The sequence below is a fragment of the Malaclemys terrapin genome, chromosome 2, assembly GCF_027887155.1.
Source record: "Malaclemys terrapin pileata isolate rMalTer1 chromosome 2, rMalTer1.hap1, whole genome shotgun sequence".
Taxonomy (NCBI): Eukaryota; Metazoa; Chordata; order Testudines; family Emydidae; genus Malaclemys; species Malaclemys terrapin.
In genome coordinates, this window is record NC_071506.1 from 239,394,670 (window position 1) to 239,417,583 (window position 22,914).

General features: G+C 44.3%; 1 protein-coding gene across 1 annotated transcript; it reads right to left on the reverse strand.

Moving 5' to 3' along the window:
• Positions 1-1,184: 1,184 nt before the first annotated feature.
• Positions 1,185-22,606, reverse strand: ASB4 (ankyrin repeat and SOCS box containing 4). Its single transcript, XM_054019799.1, has 5 exons — positions 22,429-22,606; positions 17,724-18,023; positions 9,187-9,677; positions 7,109-7,222; positions 1,185-1,982 (listed from the first exon to the last, which is right to left on the reverse strand). The coding sequence occupies exons 1-5, from the start codon at positions 22,604-22,606 to the stop codon at positions 1,794-1,796; spliced, it is 1,272 nt and encodes a 423-aa protein (XP_053875774.1). The 3' UTR covers positions 1,185-1,793.
• Positions 22,607-22,914: the final 308 nt, after the last annotated feature.

Genomic DNA, 22,914 nt, shown 5'->3' on the forward strand with positions numbered 1-22,914 from the left:
GGGACCGTCCGCCAAATTGCCGCCGAACAGCTGGACGTGCTGCCCCTCTCCGAAGTGGCCGCCCCAAGCACCTGCTTGGTAAGCTGGTGCCTGGAGCCAGCCCTGGCTGTGATACTAGAGTCAGGTGGTCTTGTCACCTGATACTAAAACATTGCCTGGGACTTCTTATAACTTTCCACTGTAAGGGAAGGGGGGGGTCAAGTTTGGGAAACAAAGGATTTCCGCCTTATGTAAATCCTATTTAAGGGTGGGGTGGAAGGCCAACAGGTCTCCTCCTCTCCATGGCTGTCTGCCTAAGAAGAAAGACTGCAAAAGTCACCTGAAGGGAACGCAAGGGGGGAGTCCAGACTGAGACGGGGTCCAGACTGAAAAGGAATATAACTGGAACTCTGAACCACAGAAACTTTACAAAGTGCCTGCAACAATATCTAGGGTGAGAAATACTATTTGTAACCGATTTCTTTAGTGAAACTAGCTTAGTTTGCGTGTTTGATTTCATTTGCTTAGTAATCTGCTTTGTTCTGTTTGTTACCCCTTTTAACACTTAAAATCTGCCTTTTAGAGTTAATAAAATTTGTTTTGCTTATTATTAAACCCAGTTTCTGTAATTTCTAACGGGGGACAAGAAGTGTGCACACCTTTCTCCACATTGTGGGAGGAGGCAAATTTCATAAAACCTTTGGGTTTGTACCCCTTAAAAGGAGTGAGCACCAGAGTGCTGGAGCAAGTCCCTTAAACTGAGATTTCTCAGAGCTGATCTGCAGCTGGGTGTGGCCCTGCCTGTGTGTGTGCTGGAGGAGGCTTTAATAGCCTGGCTCAGCAAGACAGGTTAAAGGAGGCCCATGCTGACAGAACAGGTAGACTCAGTGGTATCTCAGCACATCAGGTGGCTTCCTAAGGGGCATAATCTATCACACCCGGTGAGTGAGGGATTGTTGCCCCTTTTATATTGATGGAGAAACTGAAGCATAGGGGAGATAAGTGACCAGACCAGGATTAGACAAAACCTCAGTAGCAGAGCCAGTAATAAAATGGAGGCACCTCACCTCTCAGACCATACCACCTCTCTGACTGAAATGCAACTCCTATTACTCAGGCTAAATAAGAAGGAGCCAAGCGTGCTGTAATCATTCTGCTTTACTTTTCAGAGTTGATCCAGGCTGTGGTAAGCTGTTGTTCTTCAAACTGCTAATCTCTTCTTTGCTCCACTGGCACAATGATGTAATTACAGTGAATGACAAAACATTATATGATATGATGCAATGCAGCATATAATAAACTAACATCCAATTCAGTGGCAATCCATAGGAAAACAACTTAAAATACAGAACTCAGTCTATGGGCCTCATTCAAAGCCCTTTGATCTTTTTCTTTTTGGAGAAAGATGTAGCTGACTCTGATGAGAAAGATATTTTTCTGACACTATCCTGTTTTGTTCTTCCTGAGATGATGGTTGAAAAAAACCAAATTGAAACAATATCAAGGGCAGTTTGTGTTGGATATCTGGAAAACATTCTCAACAGTGATACCTAATAGACAGTGGAATCATTATCTAAGTGAAGTGGTGGAAGTCACACTTGGTTCAGTTAATTTAAAACTAGATTGAACAAAGGATCAGTACATATAATGGAGAGAGCAGTTCGGCATTGGTATTTATGAAACCAGATCCTTCTTTGCATAAGAATTTTGCCAAGAACTTCGACTTTCCCTAGTAAAAACTCCCTGATGGTAATTCCCTCCACGTGTGTGCAGACCCAGAGACTGCAGGTACTATCCGTCTGCTTTGCTAAGACTTAATAAATGATTCCTTCTGGTTCTAAAAGCAAGTACTTCTTCAATGGAGGTGGAATGGAAAGTGAAGGGACTCCTTTGTGGCATCTTTTGAACAATATTCGTCTAATAGCACATCTAGATAAATGCAGGAGCGACCGTGGTGAATTACTGCACACGGTGAACAGAGAGTCGTAGAAATCTCTGTGCCTCTGCAAAGACAAAACAAAATGTATTTTAGGTCAATAAGATCCTGTCTCCCATTAAACTGGGCAAATCTGGAGAAAACACTTATAACCATCTCATGGTTCTATGATACATTTTGCAGCAATGACATATTCATTTTACTGAGCAGTGGCATCTAAGTGTGTGTCTACACCACATCAGGGGCATGATTCCAACTTGGGTAGACACACCTAAACTAGCTTTAATCTAGCTCAAATACTGGTAGCAGTGAAGCTGCGGCAGCACAGACTTTATCGCGGACCAGCCGCTGCAATAATTACTCCAGGTATGCTTGTACAACCCATGCTGAAGCCCATACTGTGCGGCTTCATTACTACTAGTACCCAAACTAGCATGATTGAAATGCAGACATACCCTAAGTGAGACTTTTACATCTGGCTCAGACTTTCAGGGTTACCTGAGTTTAAGAACAGCTGAAAGTATCTTTGGGTCTGATATTTGTCATGCATTTTGGTACCAGATATGGCCTGGTTAAAGAGCTTGCTCATATACACCAGATGTGTTCATCATAAAATCCTTTAATGCACTGCCAGGTATGGCTTTAATAAGATTAGCTTTAAATGAAGTATTTTATACACAGTGCCACCTAGAGGCAGAACAGTATAATACAATTTGGCATTCCATTACATCTCCCCCTTTAAGATCTACTTTTCTACCATTTACAGTATTTACACTATCACATTATCTTTGAAGTTCAGTACCTATCAGTCTGTTAAGGGTCTCAATATCATGCTGGTTTTCTAATTACGTGACCCAAACATGTAACAGCTTGGTCATCTGGTTGGCCATTAGTTGCAACAACTGTCTTGAGTCTTCTTCTTGTTCTGTATCTGCCTTTTGTAGAGTTTGCTCTGTTGATTGTTCTTTCCGAGGAACAAATTGTAGATGTCCATGACTTCTGTTGAACTCTTCACCACTGGACTTGATCGCATTTGATCTGGGTGCTGAATTCTTTCTCTTTACAGCAACTGGAGTTGTCCATCCTTTTTCTCCATCCAATTTGACATAAACACAGTCACCATGTTCTGGACCCGGCAGTTCTCTAACTGAGTGATGTCTGTTGTAAAAGTGTTCATAAACTCACTTAACCTTTTTATCTGATTTGGCTACTCTCTTTCTGGCCACTATGGAGATAGGTTCTTTTCCAAAATAGGACCAGTAATTCTGAGTTGTTTTCCCATCAGGAGTTGTGCTGGACTATATCCAGTAGCCACTATTGGTATAGATCTGTAACTTGAAGCATGAGCGGCATTTGGGGGAGGCATAGAGAGGGCATTGTCCCCCCAAACTGCAGTGCCTTAACCAGAGTGGAGCAGACCCGGGGCAGCTACACACACACACACACACACACACACACCTCTTCTGCTTCCCCTCCCTGACACCCCACACCATGGTCAGGTCAGAGGCAGGAAACCAGAGCTGGGCAGTGCAGGGCGGCTGCTTCTCTGGCTGGTGCCATGGAGCAGGCAGCCGTGTTGCTCCTCCATCTCCTACTGCTGGTGTCCAGGGCTGTGGATACTCCTAAACTCCCAGCCCCCTTTGACTGCCCATGCAGTGAGTAACATCTGCCCAGAGGTGGGGCAGAACCACGCTCTGGGGTTGACAGGGCCCTCAGGGAACAGCAACCACAAGGGGGCCCTCCCAGCACACAGCCCCTCCCTGCACCCTGAGCTAAACCCCTCACTGCACACAGCCCCTAGCTACCCCCTGCATGCACCCTACTTTCAGTGGTTTTCAAAGTTTTTGAGCTGAGCCCCTGACTCCCCTTTTGAGTTAGAATTTTTGGTTGTGCCCCCCGCCCAACCCAGACAGGCTGGGTGGCCTGCTAAGAGGAGTCAGGGGGTGGAGGTGGCACTCCCTTTCCGGGCCCTGCCATGTGGAGCTGGCCCCAGCCCTGCCCCCCCCACAAATGTAGAAGTCAAACTACGCCTATGCTCAGAAGAGCAAGGACTGGATCTTCCTACTGTAGGATTTTCTTGGCTGCCTGGACAGCACTCTCAGCCTCTCCATTCGTTCGCGGGTAATGTGGGCTTCTAATAATATGATCAAAATCATATTTCATTTGGAATGTCTTAAATGCTGCTGCAGTGAATTGTGGTCCATCACCCATCATTTGTTGTTCTGGAATACTGATGTGAGCAACCATGCACTTCAGTTTCTCAATAACACTGTGACATATTATGTCTTTCAGGTACAAAATTTCTATATAGGTGGGAAAACAATTCCCAATGAACAGGTAATTATGTCCTCTGAATTTGCATGAATCTGTAACTAGTCTCTTCCAAGGTCTCTCTGGTAGAGGTGTTTGTACACTGTATAGTTCAGATTGCCTCTTAAATGGATTTGTGCTGGGTCTCCTTTCAAAAGTTCAAGATCATCAAATCCTCCATCCAAATCTTCCACCTTTCTCATTAGGCCCATCATGGCTGCCACGCTGTGGCTGGGGAAGTTGTTGGTCTTCGATCTTTTGAACACATGCACTCTGAATGCATAGCTTCTGTCGTTGTAAGTTGTTTCTGTAGTGAACTGGCCCATGCAATTCAGAATACCTCAGGGCTAGTGAAAGCTGTGTCAGATGATGTCAGCCCTTGGAGGGGTTGAAGGTGATTGTAAATCCCTTCTGAGCTAACTGTGATGTCAACTCCTGAGTCAATTTTAAAATCAATAATCTTGCCATGAATATTCAATTTCACTTTCCTGGAAGGCTCTATGTCTTCACACGTGATAGATCCCAGAAACAATGGCTCTTGGTTGTCTGACTGCTTTGGTGTGGCAAACAGCTGTAAAATGTCCATACTTCTTGCATTTAATACACCATCTGTCTCTGGCTGGACATGCATCATCTCTTAGGATATGACTTTTTCCACACCTTGTGCATGTAGGCTGGAATTTGTCCCTCTTAGGCTGAGAATTCTCTCTCTTTTCATCAGGGGTCTTATGGTAACGACTTTTAGCACTCCTGCTGCATCTGTTCACAGCTTCCAACTTAGTGTCTTATTTGTCAAGTTTAGCAAGTTACCCATGTTGTTGCTGCTTCACCAGTTCAGGCTGCTTTGCTATTTGAATAGCTGCGGCTAGAGTTGGATCTCTCTTCATTGTAGCATCTGTGAAAGACGGTCTCTGGTATTTTCATGTTTTGCTTTCCCAAAATCAGTTTTCAACCAATGCATGCAGAGCTGCAATAAAACATTCACCATTTTCCCCTGGTCCTTGAATTTCCTGGTGAAAACGTGCTCTTTCATAGTTCTCTGAGATATAAAGTATGAATCAAACATAGTCAGAACCCTTTCATAGTCATCTTTGTGACTGTCATCAGTAAAGTAGAAGGATTTAAAGATATGCTCTGCTTGCTTCCCCACAGCATAAATTAAAGAAGATACTCATTAGTTTCCTTGTGGAGCATGGTAGCAACGTGAAATCTTGCAAAATACTGCTTCCAGTCTGTCTATTCTGAAAGTTTGTCAAAGCTGAAGTTCTCCAGGGCATTGAAGAGTGGCATGTTGATGAGATCCTGCAACCTTTGTTCCCTCTATCTGCAAGCTTTGTTGCTGTTTTCCTTTTGGTTCTGTTCTTAATCCCACTGCTACCACCATTTCATGTACTTCTGTACTAGATATGGACTGGCTAAAGAGCTTGCTTATCCACACCAGATATGTTCATCATAAGATCCTGTAATGCACTGCCAGGTATGGCTAGGATTACCTTTAAATAAAGTATTTTACACACAGTGCCACCTCGTGGCAGAATAGTATAATACAGTTGCTCATTCTATTACAATATTCATCCCATTTATACCAGCTTCACATTGATGTTCCTCCATTGACTTCAGTGGAGTTATTCCTGATTTCAGAGGAGACTCAGGGTATGTCTATGCTGAATTTTTTCACCTAAATTACCCCAAGCCCAGGCCCCTTCTGTTTTCATCCAGCAGCCTTAGTCATGGATGTCTATACATGTCATGAATTTCCTTCTGGAGCTATGACCAAATTGCTAGAAATACCATAACAGGGCTCAAAAACATGCAGTGTCACATAGACGCAACATGGCATTTTTATACTATTCACTGATGTTAGAAATCTACTCACTGAGGGCCCTGCAGACAGGTCAGCCACAGTCACAATCCTGGCTCTCCTTGACAGCAAAGACTGCATGCACCTAGCAGCAGCAATGGCACTAAACTTTCCAAAGTTTCCAAACAGCCATCCGCTTCCCTCCATCCTAGCCAGCAGAGATGAACTGGGGCACGATCAACACATGCTAGACTGAGTTAAAGGATAATGGCGCTCCCATGCCCTGGAGAAACTGTGCCTGGCTCAACCAGAGTTCCTCTAGGGACTGTTACTTAGAAAAGTTCTGAAAATGGAATTTCCATCCCACAGGAAATTTTGACATTTTGAAATTAGCTTCTGGTCCAAATCCAAATAGGAAGTTCAAATATCAAAAAAAGAAATTAGTAGAATGAAAAATTCTGAAGAGTTCTGACTCAGAAATGTCAAAACTGAAAATCTGTCATTTCAAAGAGACATGTTGATGCGGCAAATCCTTTTGTTTACTTATTTTGAACTGAAAATCAGAAACATGGTGACTTTTTATGTCCAAATGAAACAAAACTTGTAATTTCATTTTAAAATGCTGGTTTGAAATGAAAATGGGTTTTTAATATTTCTTAATGGAAAATCAGTTTTTTTGGCCTCAGAACATATATTTTCTGACAAAGAAAAAAAATCATTGACGACCATACAGTATTTTTCTGTGAGAAAACTTTCCACGTGAAAAATGTCAAGTATCTCTATTTTTCCTGCTGTGTGCTCCTCCGATACCCTGTTCAAAAATGAACTGTCACTTAAAGTTGCAATGTAGACTTGAATATTCCATATAGCTCTGAAATTCTCAGGGCTACTGCTTAGAACCGGCACTGCATTCTCTGTTTCCTGTTTCTGTGTGCAAGCCATTTTATAAAATACTCGTCCTATCCTCTTGGATTAGGCTTTCCAAAGCATTATCTGTAATTACAATCACTTCTTTGTGACTGGGTGGAAATGTTAGGGAGGCAAACATTGCAAACACAAGTGGAAGGTCTTTAAAAGATTACCTCAAAGACGTCATCGGGTATAGCTGCTCTCCACTTTGATGTTGACTTGACGTGTTCGTATGAGTTAATGACCACCTCAATGGCTTTTGGGTGGGAATGACAGGCCTGCAACACCTGCAAGAGGGAAGCAGACATTATGATTCTTTAAATTTCACTAGCACCTACCAGCTGCAGCTGAGATCTGTGCCCTGTTGTGCTGGGCACTGTTCAAAGACATAGTAAGAGATGGCCATTTACAATCTAAAGAGACAGGGCAGACTGAAGGTGGGAGAGGAAAAAGAGATGAATTACTTGCCCCCGGTCACACAGCAGATCAGTGCCACAGTAAGGAATAGAAAAGAGTTCTCACAGTTCCTACCCCACTGCCTTATCCATTAGGCCACATCTGGGTTAGAGTGTACCTTCATGAATGGCAGCAATCTTCGCCCTCGTTTCTAAAGGCTGTCAGTCACAAATGTACTAACAATCCCCCCACTCCCCTTCCCCCACATAGGGCATAAGTTTGATGAATGTTAATCACAGGAGTTTCATGCATGTCTGAGCAGAGAACAGGTCCGTGAATATGAACAAAAGTCCTGCCCTGACTAACACTGTAAAACAAAGGAAGGAAAATAACACTGTTATAAATAGGTAGTCAAGCTTTTAAATCATGCAAGAGCCCTGGACACAGTTCTGACTCTAATATGGCTTGTTAATTGAGAGTGGACCAAATCCTGCCCTTGCTCACATTCATGCAATGCCACTTTGCATTTATTGGATGCTTACCGTTCCGCACAGCCTTGTGCAGGCATTAATAATGTATGCCTCCGAGCACCCTTATGAGCTAAAATATCACATTACGTATTTTACAGGTGGTTAAACTATGGCATGGAGACTTGACACACCATCACACAGCACAGGGCCGGCTCCAGCTTTTTTGCTGCCCCAAGTGGTGAAGAAAAAAAAAAAGATAAAGCCGCTATCGGCGGCACTTGGGCGGCAGCTCTACCGCACCGCTTAATTCTTCGGCAGCAGTTCGGCAGCTGGTCCTTCCCTCTGAGAGGGACTGAGGGACCCACTGCCGAATTACCGCCAAAAACCAGGACATGCCACCCCTCTCCATTGGCCGCCCCAAGCATCTGCTTCCTGCACTGGTGCCTGGAGCTGTCCCTGCACAGCAGGTCAGTGGCAGAGACAAAAATAAAACACAGGAGGCCTGACTCCCAGTCCTCTACACAATACTCTCTCAAGGGAAGGCCCAGTCTATACTATGAAAACAAGCTGGTCTTGACATACGAAATTCCTCAAACAGTGGTGAAAACACCGTAGGTGCTAGCATCGACAGGCTCATATTATATTCCATACACAGTACAGAAAGCCCTCTCCTCGCCTGGAGTAATGACATATCTCTATATTGATGAGTGCCCTGGATTTTGCAGACCTCAAGAAATTCTTTGGGGGATATTTTGATCTTCCTCCCCACACTCTCTAGTCAACCCTCTTCCTTGGCTTTTCCTATTCATACTGCATGTTAGAAGAGGACTAAAACTCAAATGTGATGCCTTCGAATTTCAGGGGTAAATGATTCATCATAAATTCATGGATTTCAAGGCCAGAAGGGACTGGTAGATCACCTTGTCTAGCCTTCTTTATATATCACAAACCATTAAATGTCACCTGGTTCCCCCTGTATTGAGCCCAGTAATTGGGGTTTGACTAAGGCATATCAGTATATCTGAAATGAGGGAAGATCTGAATCCTTAGATTTTAACCAACACTTACAGTTTTGGTTTCTGGTTGGCTCCAAAACCAAAAGGGGTCTATTTCTGGCATTAGTAGCAGCTCTCTTGGAACAACGAGAAGGGGCAAATCTCATGAGAACAGCTGATCTTGCAAGATTTTTGTCATTTTGGGCTAATGTCTCACAAGAACAGGTCACAAGGTTTTGGCACCATCAAATCCTGATTCAAACCCTAACCTTATTTGAACTCAAATCTGAACTTTGAATCGGTCCCTAAAAACTAACTCAGATCAAAATATCATCTCTTCACTCTAACTTTACTCTAGAGTAGCACCATTGCACCATATACATCGTTCACCTTGTGGAACTGTGGAGGATATATTCTAGCTGCTCCATGATTCAGTAAAAGTTGGTAGCAGATTTCAGGCTGGGCAGCTGGCCGCACGGATGTCACTTTCAGAACATATTGTATGGGGGCACAGCCATTGATGTCCATCAGGTTTGCTTCAGCCCCAGCCTCAAGCAGAACGTGCATCAGCACATGGTCACAGTTCCAGGCAGCCTTGTGGAGTGGTGATTTGAAATCTTCATCACGAGAATTAACTTCAGCTTTATAGTCTATCAGCATCCTACAGATTAGGTGGTGTTCCATGCTGTACACCTGCTCTTTAAAGCGAAGGGCCCAGTAAGCTGCACAGGCCAGTGGAGTTTCCATGTGGGCATTGACAGCATCAACATTTGCTCCTTGGTCCACGTAAAATGCCACCAGTTCAGGGATGCCAAAACGTACAGCTGTGTGCAGGGGAGTCTCTTCATCCTGATTGTTTGTTGTGATGTTCACATTTGCTCCTGTTAAGAAGAAGAATCAAGGGAGACAATTGCGCAAATACACATTGTTTTTCTAAGCCAGTTTCACAAAGATACTGTACATGATGGCTCTGTTCTGTAACCAAAGCTCCACTTATTATATCCTCTTTCCCCACCTCTTAGTCTCTTCTCTCTATGCATACATCTCTATCTAGGTTTTCATAAGGTCACCCATCACCACAAAAAAGCAAACACAAAAATCTCTTTCTTTCTAGAGATGCATACATCTCATCTGGGCTGTCTCTCTAAGTATTTATAGCACACATATCACTTGTTTGCCTGTCTAGCTCAGAAGTTCCTCCCAGAAGGCCACATGATCTTCTCCACAGCATGCTGCAGAAAGGAGAAAAATGTGTCAAGAGAGCAGTGGCTCTCCTGCTCAAATACCATGTTAACTGGCAGAGGATCAGAATATGAATAGATCAGAATTGTCACCTCTCAGTCAAGTTGCAGAGGCCTTGCAGATTGGCTTCCCATTGGAAGAGAAATGAGAGTCTGGGTATATTCTTAGTTCAGCTTGTTCATTTTACACTATATACATAAGTTCTTGAACAGAGGTGGTCACAAACAGCATGCAGGCAATCCCCCCTTTCAGGAACCTCAGCATAAGAATCATTGCCCAGTTCTTAGAGAGCAACTCTGTCTCCAAGAATTGACTCTAGTTAGAGGATTTAAGGCACAGAGCAAACTGCCTTACTGATTGCCACAGCTCCCCAAAAAGAAATTTCAAAGCATAACTAACAACAATACAGCATTTCTTCAAAGACTGGACACTACTAGTATGGTAAGAAAAAGAAATTGTAAGACTAAATGAGATCGCCACCTGGTGGCTCCAGCCATAAGATTGGAATAGACTAAAATAGCCTCCTGGCTGCAGAGCTGCCTGGCCTTGCTTTTGCCTAGCAGCTGAGCGAGGGGGATGTCGCCACCTCTGGGGAGCCCCCCAGGTAAGCCCTGTCCTGTGCCCCAACCCTCTGCTCCCTCCCCTAACCCCCTGCCCCCTCCCACATCCAAACTATGCTGCTGGGGGGGGTGCATGGTGTCCCGAGACTGTTCCAGCAGCAGCAGCGATTGGCGCAAAGGTTGACTAAGCTGCCCCTGAGCCAGGCATACCAACCACTTCAGAAGTCATGGAGGTCACGGAAAGTCATGGAATCCATGACGTCCGTGACAAACTCACAGCTTTACCAATAACTGATGGTTAGGGCACTCACCTTGGTGGTAGGAGAATGAGGCAGAATAGTGACTTAAACCTTGGTCACCCACTTCCCAGATGAGCACCCCAACCACTGGGCTATTGTCATTCTTTGGCTTTCTGCCCAATGAATATTTAATTATTTATACAAAGTAGAACAGCTCCAATAGGAGAGATTGGGAGACACCTGCCCCAGAATAGCCAATAATCCATTGGTTGAGGTAGTCAACCAGGGTGTGTGAGATGGAGATTCAAATCCCTGGTCTGAATTAGGCAAAGCAGGGGCTTGAATGTGGTTTTCTACATCCCACAGGAATGCCCAAACCATCAGGTTATTTACTATTCTGGGGTCTCCTCGGCCCAGGAATTCCATCCTGGATCTAAGAAACTTAGTTGAAACTGGTACCTTCCCACATAAAGTTTTGGTTGTGTTGAAAAGTTCCCGACCAGGTCTACTAAGGAGCAGAGTCAGGGCCATGCAAATTTCCAAAAATCTGTTGGAAATTACCACCAGCAAAGTCTGCAGTAAGGCACATCCTCCCCTGGAGCAGAATATATGGCAGGTACAGAAGAGGGGGCACAGTCAGTGGCCCCCTTAGGAGCCAACCTTTCAAAGAGACTGGGAAGCTGTTTGGAAGGATACGTGTTCCATGTGGAGATGGTCCACGGCAATGGCCTCTGAGTTTCCCATGCCTCCACCGTAGAGCAAAAGCCCGCGAGTTTTTAAAAAATCTATATTTGGATCCAGATGCAACCTTCCCAGCTCGGGCCTATTTTTATGTTTTGGGTTCATTTTGTTTCAGGTCCAAATCTGTATCTGAAATTCTTTCTACTATAAATTAGGCAGTGAAGAAAAGGGGATACTTTTGACTTCTAATGCCAGTAGAAAGCCCCTCACAAATCAACACACCTGACAGTGATTGCTGCATGCATCTCATGAATAGGGAGTCCAGGAGGAAAAGCATTTTGAACCAGACCCTCAGGTGGTGTAAATCAGTGTAGCTCCACTTAAGGCAGCAGCTGAGGATCAGACCCTTTTTTCAAGCTGGTAATGGGGTTGGTATAACTGCAGCATTCGCTGCTAAATTAATATTCCTGCTGAAACAACAGCACCATCTACTGAGCAATCAGTGTCTGCAGCTTCTGAATGATGGCCAAAGGAAAAGGAGCATAAAGTCTGTCTTGCTATTTATGTTGTTTCTGCCAAAATCATTAGGGGGTGTCTTTATATCCTGATTACTGTGGCTGAATCTCTGACCATCTCACTCCATCCTAGTGACAAATAGTCTGCCCCCAAGTAATTGCAAGCCATTGCAGAAGCAAAATTAAACACTGTTTATAAAACAAGTTGACAGATTCCACTTCCTAGAATGGAGGGGAATCAAACTCAGCAGAATGAGGAGCACAGAAGAGGGTAAGTGCAAACATCATAGATTTCCTGATGCTCAGTCCTATAGAAGCCCCTACATAGCTATGTCTACAGTGGGCTGATTCCTGATTTTGTGCCAGCATCAAGAAGGGTGAGGAGAAAGCAGTATGAAAAATTTAGGTCTGGCTCATCAGGCTGAGGGACAGGAGGTTTGCTAACATTAACAGAAAAGGGGGAAACAGAGAAAGATGAAGAGCTCAGTTTTAGTCACACCGAGCTTGGGTTGTTGCTGTTCTATTAATCAGCTGCCATGTTTCACCCCAGAGGTGGTTCCATTTTGTGTGGAGTCCCGATATTGAGTTTGCATAGGAGTTTAAGTTTGTAAAGTGCTTTTGGATGAAAGGAGGCTCTGTAATTGTAAGGTATTATTATGTTAGTGATAAGTGGGAGGAGGAAGGCTTTAGAATACATACTTTCATTTAGATGCATCTTACACTGCATTTGCAAGAGCACATTTGACTTTTTATGCTTTCCTATGGTAGCGAAACTAACTCCTGCTGTCAGGATTATTTGCTTCAGGCAGAATAAAATTGATGGCGTTAATTTTCTTTTCTACTAAACAAAATAACAGGTATCTTCTGGCCGAAGGAAAGTAGTGTGGTAATTTATTTGGGATCATAGATTGCTTTGCCCACAAGGCATATGCTGGCTCTGAGAACTCAGGCTAAGGAAAGGTCTGCAGTAATGACATATGTAGCAAATGAAACCAAAGCACTTGCATTTGCCATGATTCTGACAATAGGTGGGACTGATAGCACTGCCTAGTATTGAGATTACCCAGCTCTTTCCATTATAAGACCCTGTTTTCAGTTGCCATGCTTTAAGCATTTGGGCTGAAATTTCCCATGCTGAGTGTTTGTCCCAGGTTAATGTTTTTTGAAAAATTTCAGCCAGAATGGTTTAGCTATTTCCAAGTACAAAGCTAAGGAAAAATATACGGCTCTAATTACCTTTTCTTTTAGCAGCTCTAGCATCCCTATGCTTTGGAGCAAGGACTTTACATTTGGCAAGGAGGGTGGCCTTTGTGTCAGTGTGGGTCTTTTGCCATCCTTGTGAAAACTGGCCCAACTTTGGCCAAGTTATACATTTTTTTAAAAATCACAGTTTGCACATGCTCAATAGAGACTTGCAGCTTAATTCCCTGAAGACTCCACCTGCAGTGAGCATGCTCCAGACTGTGGCTGCAAGGAGCTGAGCAGGGTTTTCCCTGAAATTGCAGTTTCTGGCTGCTCCAAGCCATGGTTGATCTGGGTCCAGGCACCAGAACTGAGAGCAGGTAGCCTGTCCCTCACCCGCACCCTCTGCTGGTCCCAGACTGCAGGGAGGAAGCTGCCTAAATCAAATGCAGAGGCGACAAGAGCCAAAACAGGTGGTAGGGTGGGGGAAGTTGCTTAGTACATGGAGTCTGAAGAGGTAGGGAGACTGAGGGTAGTGGGAGAAGAGACTGGGACTGGGGACCAGGAGGGAGACTGGGACTGGCTGGGCTAGGAGAGCCAGGGGGAAACAGAAGAAATCAGGACTGGTTCGTCAGGGAGACAACAGAAGAGAACAGGGAAACCCTGGCTGTGAAAGAGATTGAGAGTGGATGAGGAGGAAGAGAGCATAATGGGACTGGCTGGGCAAGGAGACTGGGATTATGAATTAATAGGGCAGTGGGAAGGAAGTGGGGGAAATCTGATGAGGAAGCAGTGTGACGAGAGAAATGGGACTGCTCTGCAAAGAGATGGGGACAAGGAGTCACTGGAGGGAATTCAGATTGGATGAGGAGCCTAGGGAGGGATACTGGAGGCAGTGGGGTGGAGAGAAACTGGGTGCAAGGAGATGACAGATGGGGAGCAACTGGGAATGGTTACTAAGGTTACCCAGACTGGGTGGGGGGGGTGAGACTGGGATGGGAATTCCTGGGGACGAGAGGGGATTTACTGAGCAAGGAGACTGGAACTAGGATGAGAAGCCTGAGGAGTAGAGATTGGAAATGGCTAAGTGAGGAGAATGGGAGTGGGATGAGAAGCCAGGCATGGGGATGAGACAGGACTGGGATAGGAACAGATTGGAGAGGAAGGGGTAGAAAGGGCCATGTTTGGGGGAATGGGCATAATAGTCTGTGCCCAGTAGAGCACAATCCCCTCCAGGAACTGGAATGGAACCCAAGATCTCTGAAATCTTACTATTTCTCTGCTGTCAGCAAATATCTGTGAAACCCTCTGGCAAAGTGTCTCATTCCCTGCTAGTGCTGGTCCACAAGGAGGATAACAACCTACCACTGCTATCAATTACTCTGTTAACTCAAGTGGCAGAGTTCTATGTAACGCATCTAAAAGTTTCAACCCTGCTGAAGACCCATGCAGGTGTCAGTATGATGGCATATCTGTTTTTCCAGTTGCTTTTTTAAAAAACCTAGAAAATTACACACAAAAAACAACATTAAAAACATTATTACGGTTGCAAAGTCAAACACTCAAAAGTTAAGTAATGGCAGAATTCAGGTTGTCTGTGCATATGCATTACAATACAGACTTTAATTGCATTATTACTTTTTGTTTTTTATGAATGGGACCCCTGCTTCATTTAGTGCACAGGATGGGCCTACTCTAGAGGATGCATCAGAGGTGGGAAATGAAGAAAGTGTTATTTGCAGTACCCTTACTTTGTGTGTTGCAGAAAATACCATCATTCAGGAGTCTTAAACCCAAGCCTGCAAGGTTCATGGGTATAGCCCTGCGCCAATCCTCCACCTAGCAGCCTATTAGCAATAGCCTACCTGAGACCCATAAAGCCCAGCCCCAGTGTGAGTGCCCATCCTGAGGTGCAATTGGCAGAGTCTCAAAGCAGCTGATTAGCCAGCATCAGGAACAGGAAGCCGTCTGAACAATTAGGTTTCACCCTGTTCTGGGCTGTGTGGCTTGTACTACCCACTCCCCGGCTCAATTTCCTGGCATTCCAACCCAATTTGACCTGTGGTTGCTGACCTTCAGTTTGTCTCCTGCCTCTGACCCGCTGGTAGCCTGTCCCAACCTAGACTTTGGTTCCCAACTTGTGGTTCTGATCTCCAGTTTGTCTCCTGCTTCTGACCTCCTGGTATCCCAACCCAGGAGTCCTGTCTCGTGACTGCAGATTCTGGCTCCAACTAGTAGGTCTGGTCACCCATGACCTGGACATGACAGAAGGCATGCAAGGGACTGCAGGAAGACAAAGCATGGTTTCATGGTTAAGGCAGCTGAATACTGCTTTGGAGAACTGGATTTTATCCCTGCCTCTGTCACAGGGTTCCTATGTGATACAAGGGAAATCACTTGCATCAAACTTCTCATACACAGTCACAAATTGGGTGTCCCTCATTTTCAAGATGCCTGACTTGATACCCTAAGGTCTGATTTTCAGAAATGCTGAGTAATCACAGCTGCAATTGAAGTCAATGGGAGCTGTGATTTGAACATAGTGCTATACAGTGCTAAATACTCTGAAAAATCAGTCTCAAATTGGCCAAAATTAGTGGACACTTTTGACCTTAGCCTCTCTGCCCCTCTATTCTCCATCTGTAAAATGGGGATAATGAAACCAGCTCATCTCACAGAGGTATTGTGAAAATAAATTCATTAGTGTTTGTGAAGTGCTCAGATACTATACTGATGAGTGCCATAGAAAAGCCCAGAAGAAAAGTGTGATGGGGCATCTGCCCTGCACTGGCCCTGATAGGGTTAAAACCCAGCCTGGAGGGCTGCAAGAAAACAGCCAATTAGGGCAGTAGCTGCAGCAGGGCTGGCTCCAGGCACCAGTTTACCAAGCAGGTGCTTGGGGCGGCCACTTCTGAGAGGGGCGGCACGTCCAGCTGTTCGGTGGCAATTCGGCAGACGGTCCCTCACTCCTGCTTGCAGTGAAGGACCTCCCGCCGAATTGCCGCCGCAGATTTTGTTTGGCTGCTTGGGGCGGCCAAAACCCTGGAGCTGGCCCTGGTCTGCAGCCAATTAGGGCAGCTGCTGGCCCAACCAATCAGGACCCAGCTGGCCCATATAAAAGGAAGCTGCAGCTCAGACCAAGGGAGTCTGCTGCTGGAAGCCCTAGGGAGGGGGTGGGCGGGCTGGCTGGCTGGCTGGCTCTGTCTGTGAATAGGGCTGCTAGGGCTTGCAGGCCTGAGGCCCTGGGAAGAGGCCCAGGGAATTGAGACAGACTGGTGGAGAAAGAAAGGAGGGGTAGTGGAAAGCTGTTGTTTACAGCATCCCTGGGCTGGGACCCAGAGTAGTGGGTGGGCCGGGGTCCCCCCACTGGCCACTGAAGAAGCAGCCAGGCTATCGATTGCTGAGCTGCTGTGAGAAGCGGCTAGACTGTTTCGAAAGAAGTCTCTTCACTCTCCCCAGAAGGGGGGAACCTGGAGTGTGACATGGCCGGAGGGCTGTGCCACGAAGCAGAGGCAGTGAGACTGGAACTATAGTGGGTCTGCAGGCAGAGATGAGAATGGGAGAGCCACCACCACTGGAGGGCACACCTGCTGACCAGAGCTAATGCCCGAAATGGCCAGCAGGAGGCACCAGTGTGGTGAGAGACCCCATGACAGAAAGCAATAATTGTCTTCAGAGCCTGGACCCAGACCCAGAGTCTGCAGTAAATAAAGCCAGGGGCCACACAATTAACAAGGATAAAACAAGCTACTGAATAACCGGTTGGTTCATTCGTTCACGAGTACTATCCATTCGGTGCTTAAGGAGGCAGAAGTCCTGTGATCATGTAATTATAGACTGTATCCTAATGTATATGGACAAAGGGACCAGACTAGGCTTGCACAGGCAACATTAATTCTGGTATTTCCTAATTTTTGAGTATTTGACTTAGCAACTTAATAATGTTCTTTGAAGATAGCTTGGGGTGGGGGGTTTGTAAGTAATATTGATTTTATTTTCTTCCTTTGCAGTTATTTTAAGAGCTTATCCTGCTTCCATTGAAGTCAATGGGAATTACCCCCCACCTACACGCACACACTTCTTGTAACTTTAGGACAAAGACAAAGCTGTAGGCTTTTGCGGGGGGAGGACTGAACTCAAATGAAAAACACTCTCGGTTTATCTATCAAAGATACAAACGCCAGTGCACATTATGACTGTGTGCATTTATTTTTGCAGCTAAGGCCTTGCCTACTCTGTGTGGACATTAAAGACCACTTTTGACATGAGGAAGGGTTTGCCCTGGTGCCCTGGATTGAAATTTCCTGCTCTCCAAACTGCAGCTGGGCTGCTGCCCTCCTCCTAGTTGGCTGTGTTTCAGTGGGGCTCTATACGCATTGTTTGTGAAGCACTAGGGGGCTATAAAAGCATGAAATAGGATTATTTGCTTCTTAACAGAATAATACAGACCCTTAAACTCCTGCTAAACCTCAGAGGTACTTGTCTGCCTAAGTTATAGTCTGACTTACCTCTCCAAATGAGCTGCTGGGCACAAGGCACAGAGGCCTTTGTTGTACAGAAGTGTAAGGGTGTGTGGCCGCTCAGCGAAAAGCAGTTAACGTTCGCTCCATGGTTGCAAAGGATCGTGAGACACTCAACGTTTGCCACGTCACATGCCACGTGGATAGCAGCTTTCCCATTTGGCTTGTAGTTGATGGCCGCTTTGTGATTTAACAGTACCATGAGGCTCTCCAGGTATCCATACAGGGCTGATATGTGCAGTCCAGTGGCCCAAGATGATTTTAACTTATAACTAGGCAGCCAATATCCTGTAAAATTGAAGATGCATTACCAGCCTTGAATAAGAATCTTCCAGATGAGCCTTTAAATTAGACTAATTGGAGGAGGATGGAAGGGTGTTGGAGTTCAGCTTTAATTTATCTTAATGTAATTTAATCAGTTAGGGTCTAGTGTATGCAAAGTGCTCTGGAGTAATAACCTTACTTTCATTAAGCACTGCCAGCATGCAGGCTGAATGGATTGATTTTTGAACAGATGAATTGCCATGTAACTGAACTCAAACTCTCCTTGAGCTAGTGAGCTAAAAATAGTAGTATCAGAGGGGTAGCCGTGTTAGTCTGAATCTGTAAAAAGCAACAGAGGGTCCTGTGGCACCTTTAAGACTAACAGAAATATTGGGAGCATAAGCTTTCGTGGGTAAGAACCTCACTTCTTCAGCCTTGCATCTGAAGAAGTGAGGTTCTTACCCATGAAAGCTTATGCTCCAATACTTCTGTTAGTCTTAAAGGTGCCACAGGACCCTCTGTTGCTTTTTAAAAATAGTAGTGTAGCTGGGGTAGTATGGGAATCAGCAAGAGGCAGCACCGGCAAGCTCCTACTCGGGGGGGGTTCTGGTGGGTTTGTACTCAGGTTGGCTAGCCCATGCTACTGTGGCTACACTACCATTTTTAGCACACTACATCAAGGAGCCCTATCATGAGCATGTCTAATGAGAGCTGAGTATCGCACCCCTAGGTTCTAATGCAGTACTCTACTCAAGTTAGACCTCTGACTCAACAGGTAGCACATCATGTTGTTCCTTGGGTAGGAGAACTCAGGATTTCACATCAGGATCTGGGGTCTGCCTTCCTGTGGAAGGGCTCATGATGCATGTTGCATGGTTGCCCCCTTGCAATGTAGCTACAGCAGTATTACAGACTTACTGTCACCTGCTACCCTTCGCAGGTGTAGGTCCGTGTGATGGCAATGACATTTTTGCATGAAATTTGGTTCCAAAAATGTTCACTGTTCTTTCTGGCAATTTTGCTGATACCCCCTCTTCCCTCAACATTTTACCCTGTAGCAATATCTTGCAACAATGGTATTTTTTTCTTTGAAACACAGGCTCACATTACAGAACCCATTACACTTGAAAACAGCATCATGGCCATCGCTGACATTTTCCTTCTGGGCCTGGAGGGTGAAGGAGCAGGGTGGCTGCTGCTGCTCCTGATTCCCGTCTCACTCTCCCAGTTTCTCTCTGACCAGAAGGTGGTGCTCTTGCACACAGTGGCCTGATCACCAGTCATCACTACTGTTCTGAGGTGGATTCTCCTAATCGCAGCGATCATCAAGCCACCAAAATTAGAATGGTGCTAGATCGAATATTGTGTCATTTTTGCCAGTCTGCACGAGGGTGACCATATGTCCCCATTTTATAGGGACAGTCCTGACATTTGGGGCTTTTTTTATATTGTCCCCTCTTACCCCACACCCCTGTCCTGATTTTTCACTCTTGATATCTGGTCACCCTAATTAGGCCAAACCTACTGGCCAGCACTAAGCAGGACACGACAGCACCCACATTAAAAAAGCAGAACTTAGAAACGTGCACAACTATTTTATCTTCTCCACATGGCACAGCGTCTGTAGTGAACTTAGTGTGTTCCCCACCAGCATCCCCCTATTGTACCCAAAACATGCCTGGTTCTTGATGGTTGCACATAGTCTCAGAAGTGGTGATTTTAATAAGCTATATAAAAGTAAAAGAAAATAATCTGGAGCAGGAGCAGCAGAGTTACAAACTTTGTGTCCTGTTCTCTAACCAATACCCGTTCTAAGTACAAAAATGTACATTGAGACAAAGATAAGTTTCAGTTAAAATTCAGGAAATGCGATATGTAAGATTGAACTGCATTGAACATACATAAAATTTTCTATTTCTGGCTTTCCCCCTCCCATAACACACATACCCCGGCCATTCTCTTCCCCGCATGGTGGATAAATCCATAGGCTTAACACTGCATTGGCATAAAATGAATACCCCAAAAATATTCAGAACGTACATTGGGATCAAGGTAATTGGAAACTTAATTTCTGCACTTCCTAGCATACATGACATTAAATGTTCATCCCTAATGTAACATTAACATAGTTGCATTAGACGTATATACTATTTTAGAGAGAAAAAATAGGAACAGGTAGTATATAACTTGTTCTTGTAATGTTTGTTGTTTTCCTCTTCCAGTGGGTGTAATTCACTTTCCTCATAATTAAATTGGCAAGTACATATCTATCATATGCTTTGTTTGGTAATGTAGTTTTTAAAAAAAACTCTATAAAATGCTTGATTTTCATTTAAATGTTAGTCATAAAAGTAGCTGTGAATGCAGCATTCTAATACTATGGCTATCTGCTTCCAAGATGTAGCAATTTATTTTGTGGAGAAATACAAGCTTTTATTACTACCAGTATGGCACAGCCTATATAGATGCAGAAGAGCAAGTTGCCTGACTCATACATCGACTACAAAGTTGGCCAGCTAGATTCAGATTCCAGACTTGTTGCCAATGAGCTATGGCATACAGAAAGAGCCCTGCTTTGATTTTTCAGTTACCAAGCTGAGCCTGTGAGTTGGTAGCTCGAAAATCCTTCTTTGTAAACTATAAATGGTACAAATTTGATATGGAAGCTCTTGCTAAATACACAAGAGCAAGCATTAAACACCACTATACCATTTTTATAGTTTTGCTTCATAGAGGCTTCTTGTGCCCCAGGGCACGGGCTATTTCCAGGAGCGGTCCAGGAACAGGAAAGTGAAAGAGTTTGGGCAGAGAAGACTAGTCCTACCTGAATCCACCAGCCATTCCCCTCAAGGGAGGAAACAGAGCAGCCATGGGGATATAGTATCATCCTATTCTGATCCTACAAAGCTCCTGGCAAAGCTCCCATTGAGTTGAATGATGTAGGATCAGGGCTTTCATGAGGATGGTTTCTTTCTGCCCTCTTGGATCTCCCTTTATCAAAGCCTAGTTATTCAGGCTGTTCAACAAAGACAGGATTTCCCCTAGAGTCAGTGGAATGCCCTCAAGCAACAAAGAGAATAATTGCATTGTTGTGATTTGGGGAGACAGGTGCATGTGCCTCATGAGGGAGGAAAGACCCCTCCAAAGGGGATAGATCTATGGCCGTCTTCATTCAATTTGCACATTTTAAATAAGATGGGTTAAATTTGTAGGAACACATGAACTTTCTTTAGTCTGAGAGCAATACAAGAGACAATATTTTAAAGAGTTATATTCATCATTGTGTGAGATTGTTCAGATCCCATCCAAGTAAAACAAATATTGATTGTGCATCACCATTGTCTCTTTGAAACCAGAGAAGCAAAAACCATGTATCGAATACACAGGAAATAAGCAAAGGTGAAATTATTAGCCCTTCAAACATGGACAAAAAAAGGTTATTTGTTGTACTAGCTGAGAGATTGAACTGAAGGTGTTTATTTCCATGTGTGCTTAATACCTGAAAAAGGCGGCTGATTTGCTTCTTAGATTCATGTGAGAAAATCTTGCAGAAAGTAAATATTGGGATGCTTTGATGCTAGCTGAGCATAAAACCTGCTTTATTGCTTTAAGATATAAATGTGTTGGAAATTGGTCAGTACCTAGCTATGAGCTTTTTTATTTTTTTCCATCCCGCGAAGAGGATTCTGTGGCTGAAGTGTTTGTTTTGACTGTTTTCCCAGGGTGGCAATAGATTACTTGTTCTGATTTAACAATAGACTATGGCATCTCAATTCTATGATTTTGAAAAAGAAAACATCTCCCATCAAATAACATTCAAGATCTAGGGCATTTCCTGGGGATTGAACTAAGGGGAATATACTCATTTTTACTAGAAGCTGAAAATGGGAAGCTTGAAACAACATAGGTTTCTGGGTGGGCTTGTTCATGTGGATTGATTGGGTATGTACAGGGAATTTATATATACCAATATATTTACATATTCTGGCTGTGCTCTAGGGTGCTCTGCGGGGGGAAGAGCAAAGGAATCCTTTCTCCAGGCTTTCGTGGACCTACAGGTCTGAGGATAGTGGTGGGCTTTCCCTCAACCTAAACCACCAGATAAGATGTAAGGAGCCTCTGAAATAGGAGGCATACTGCAGCGGTAGCACACCATGTCTTGGTGACTTACATGGCCACAGAGGAGGGAGCAGTATTAACCCATTAGTTTTTAATCTCCATATAAATATATTTGGGATCATCAGGGGCTTCTCTAAGAAGCATAAGGCCGAGAGACCTTTGACTGGTTATGTAAGTCATAGCTCATGAATCAATGTAAGCAGTAACATTTTGAAGGGATAAAACACAACAATTGCTTCTGCAAAAGTAAGTTACTAAGACCAGTTTGCTTAGGTTTTGCAAATGCAGCAGCAGCTGCTGCTGCTTTTACCTTGTTTGTATGATGCCAAAATCAGGTTCTCATCTTCCACTTCAAACACTGTGTCCACATCTATTTGCTTTTGTATCAAAATATCTTCCAGCGTTTTGTAGTCATTTGATTTTAGAGCTTCAAGAAAAGCTTTTTTCATTAACTTGGCAGTCGCAGCCCGAGTAATCCTTTCTTCCATGCTCTCTCCTTTTGTATATGTCTCACCTGGGTCTATTCTCAACTGTGTTTGTTTATATTATGCACAGAGGGGTGTGCTGAGTTCCCTATAGTGCAGTCGCATGCTGGAGAGCCTGTAAACCAGAAGGTAATTTTATCACTAAGTCATGCTGATCTGTTTGTTCTATTTAAGGAGCATTTCAGACATTGAAATGCCTATCTTGGATGTCACCATACTCTGAGTTCCGTCAAAGCAAGCACAGACAGCCGTGGTTATGAGACCAATATGAAGAAGTATCATTAATCAGACTTTTATCCGGTGTAAAAAAT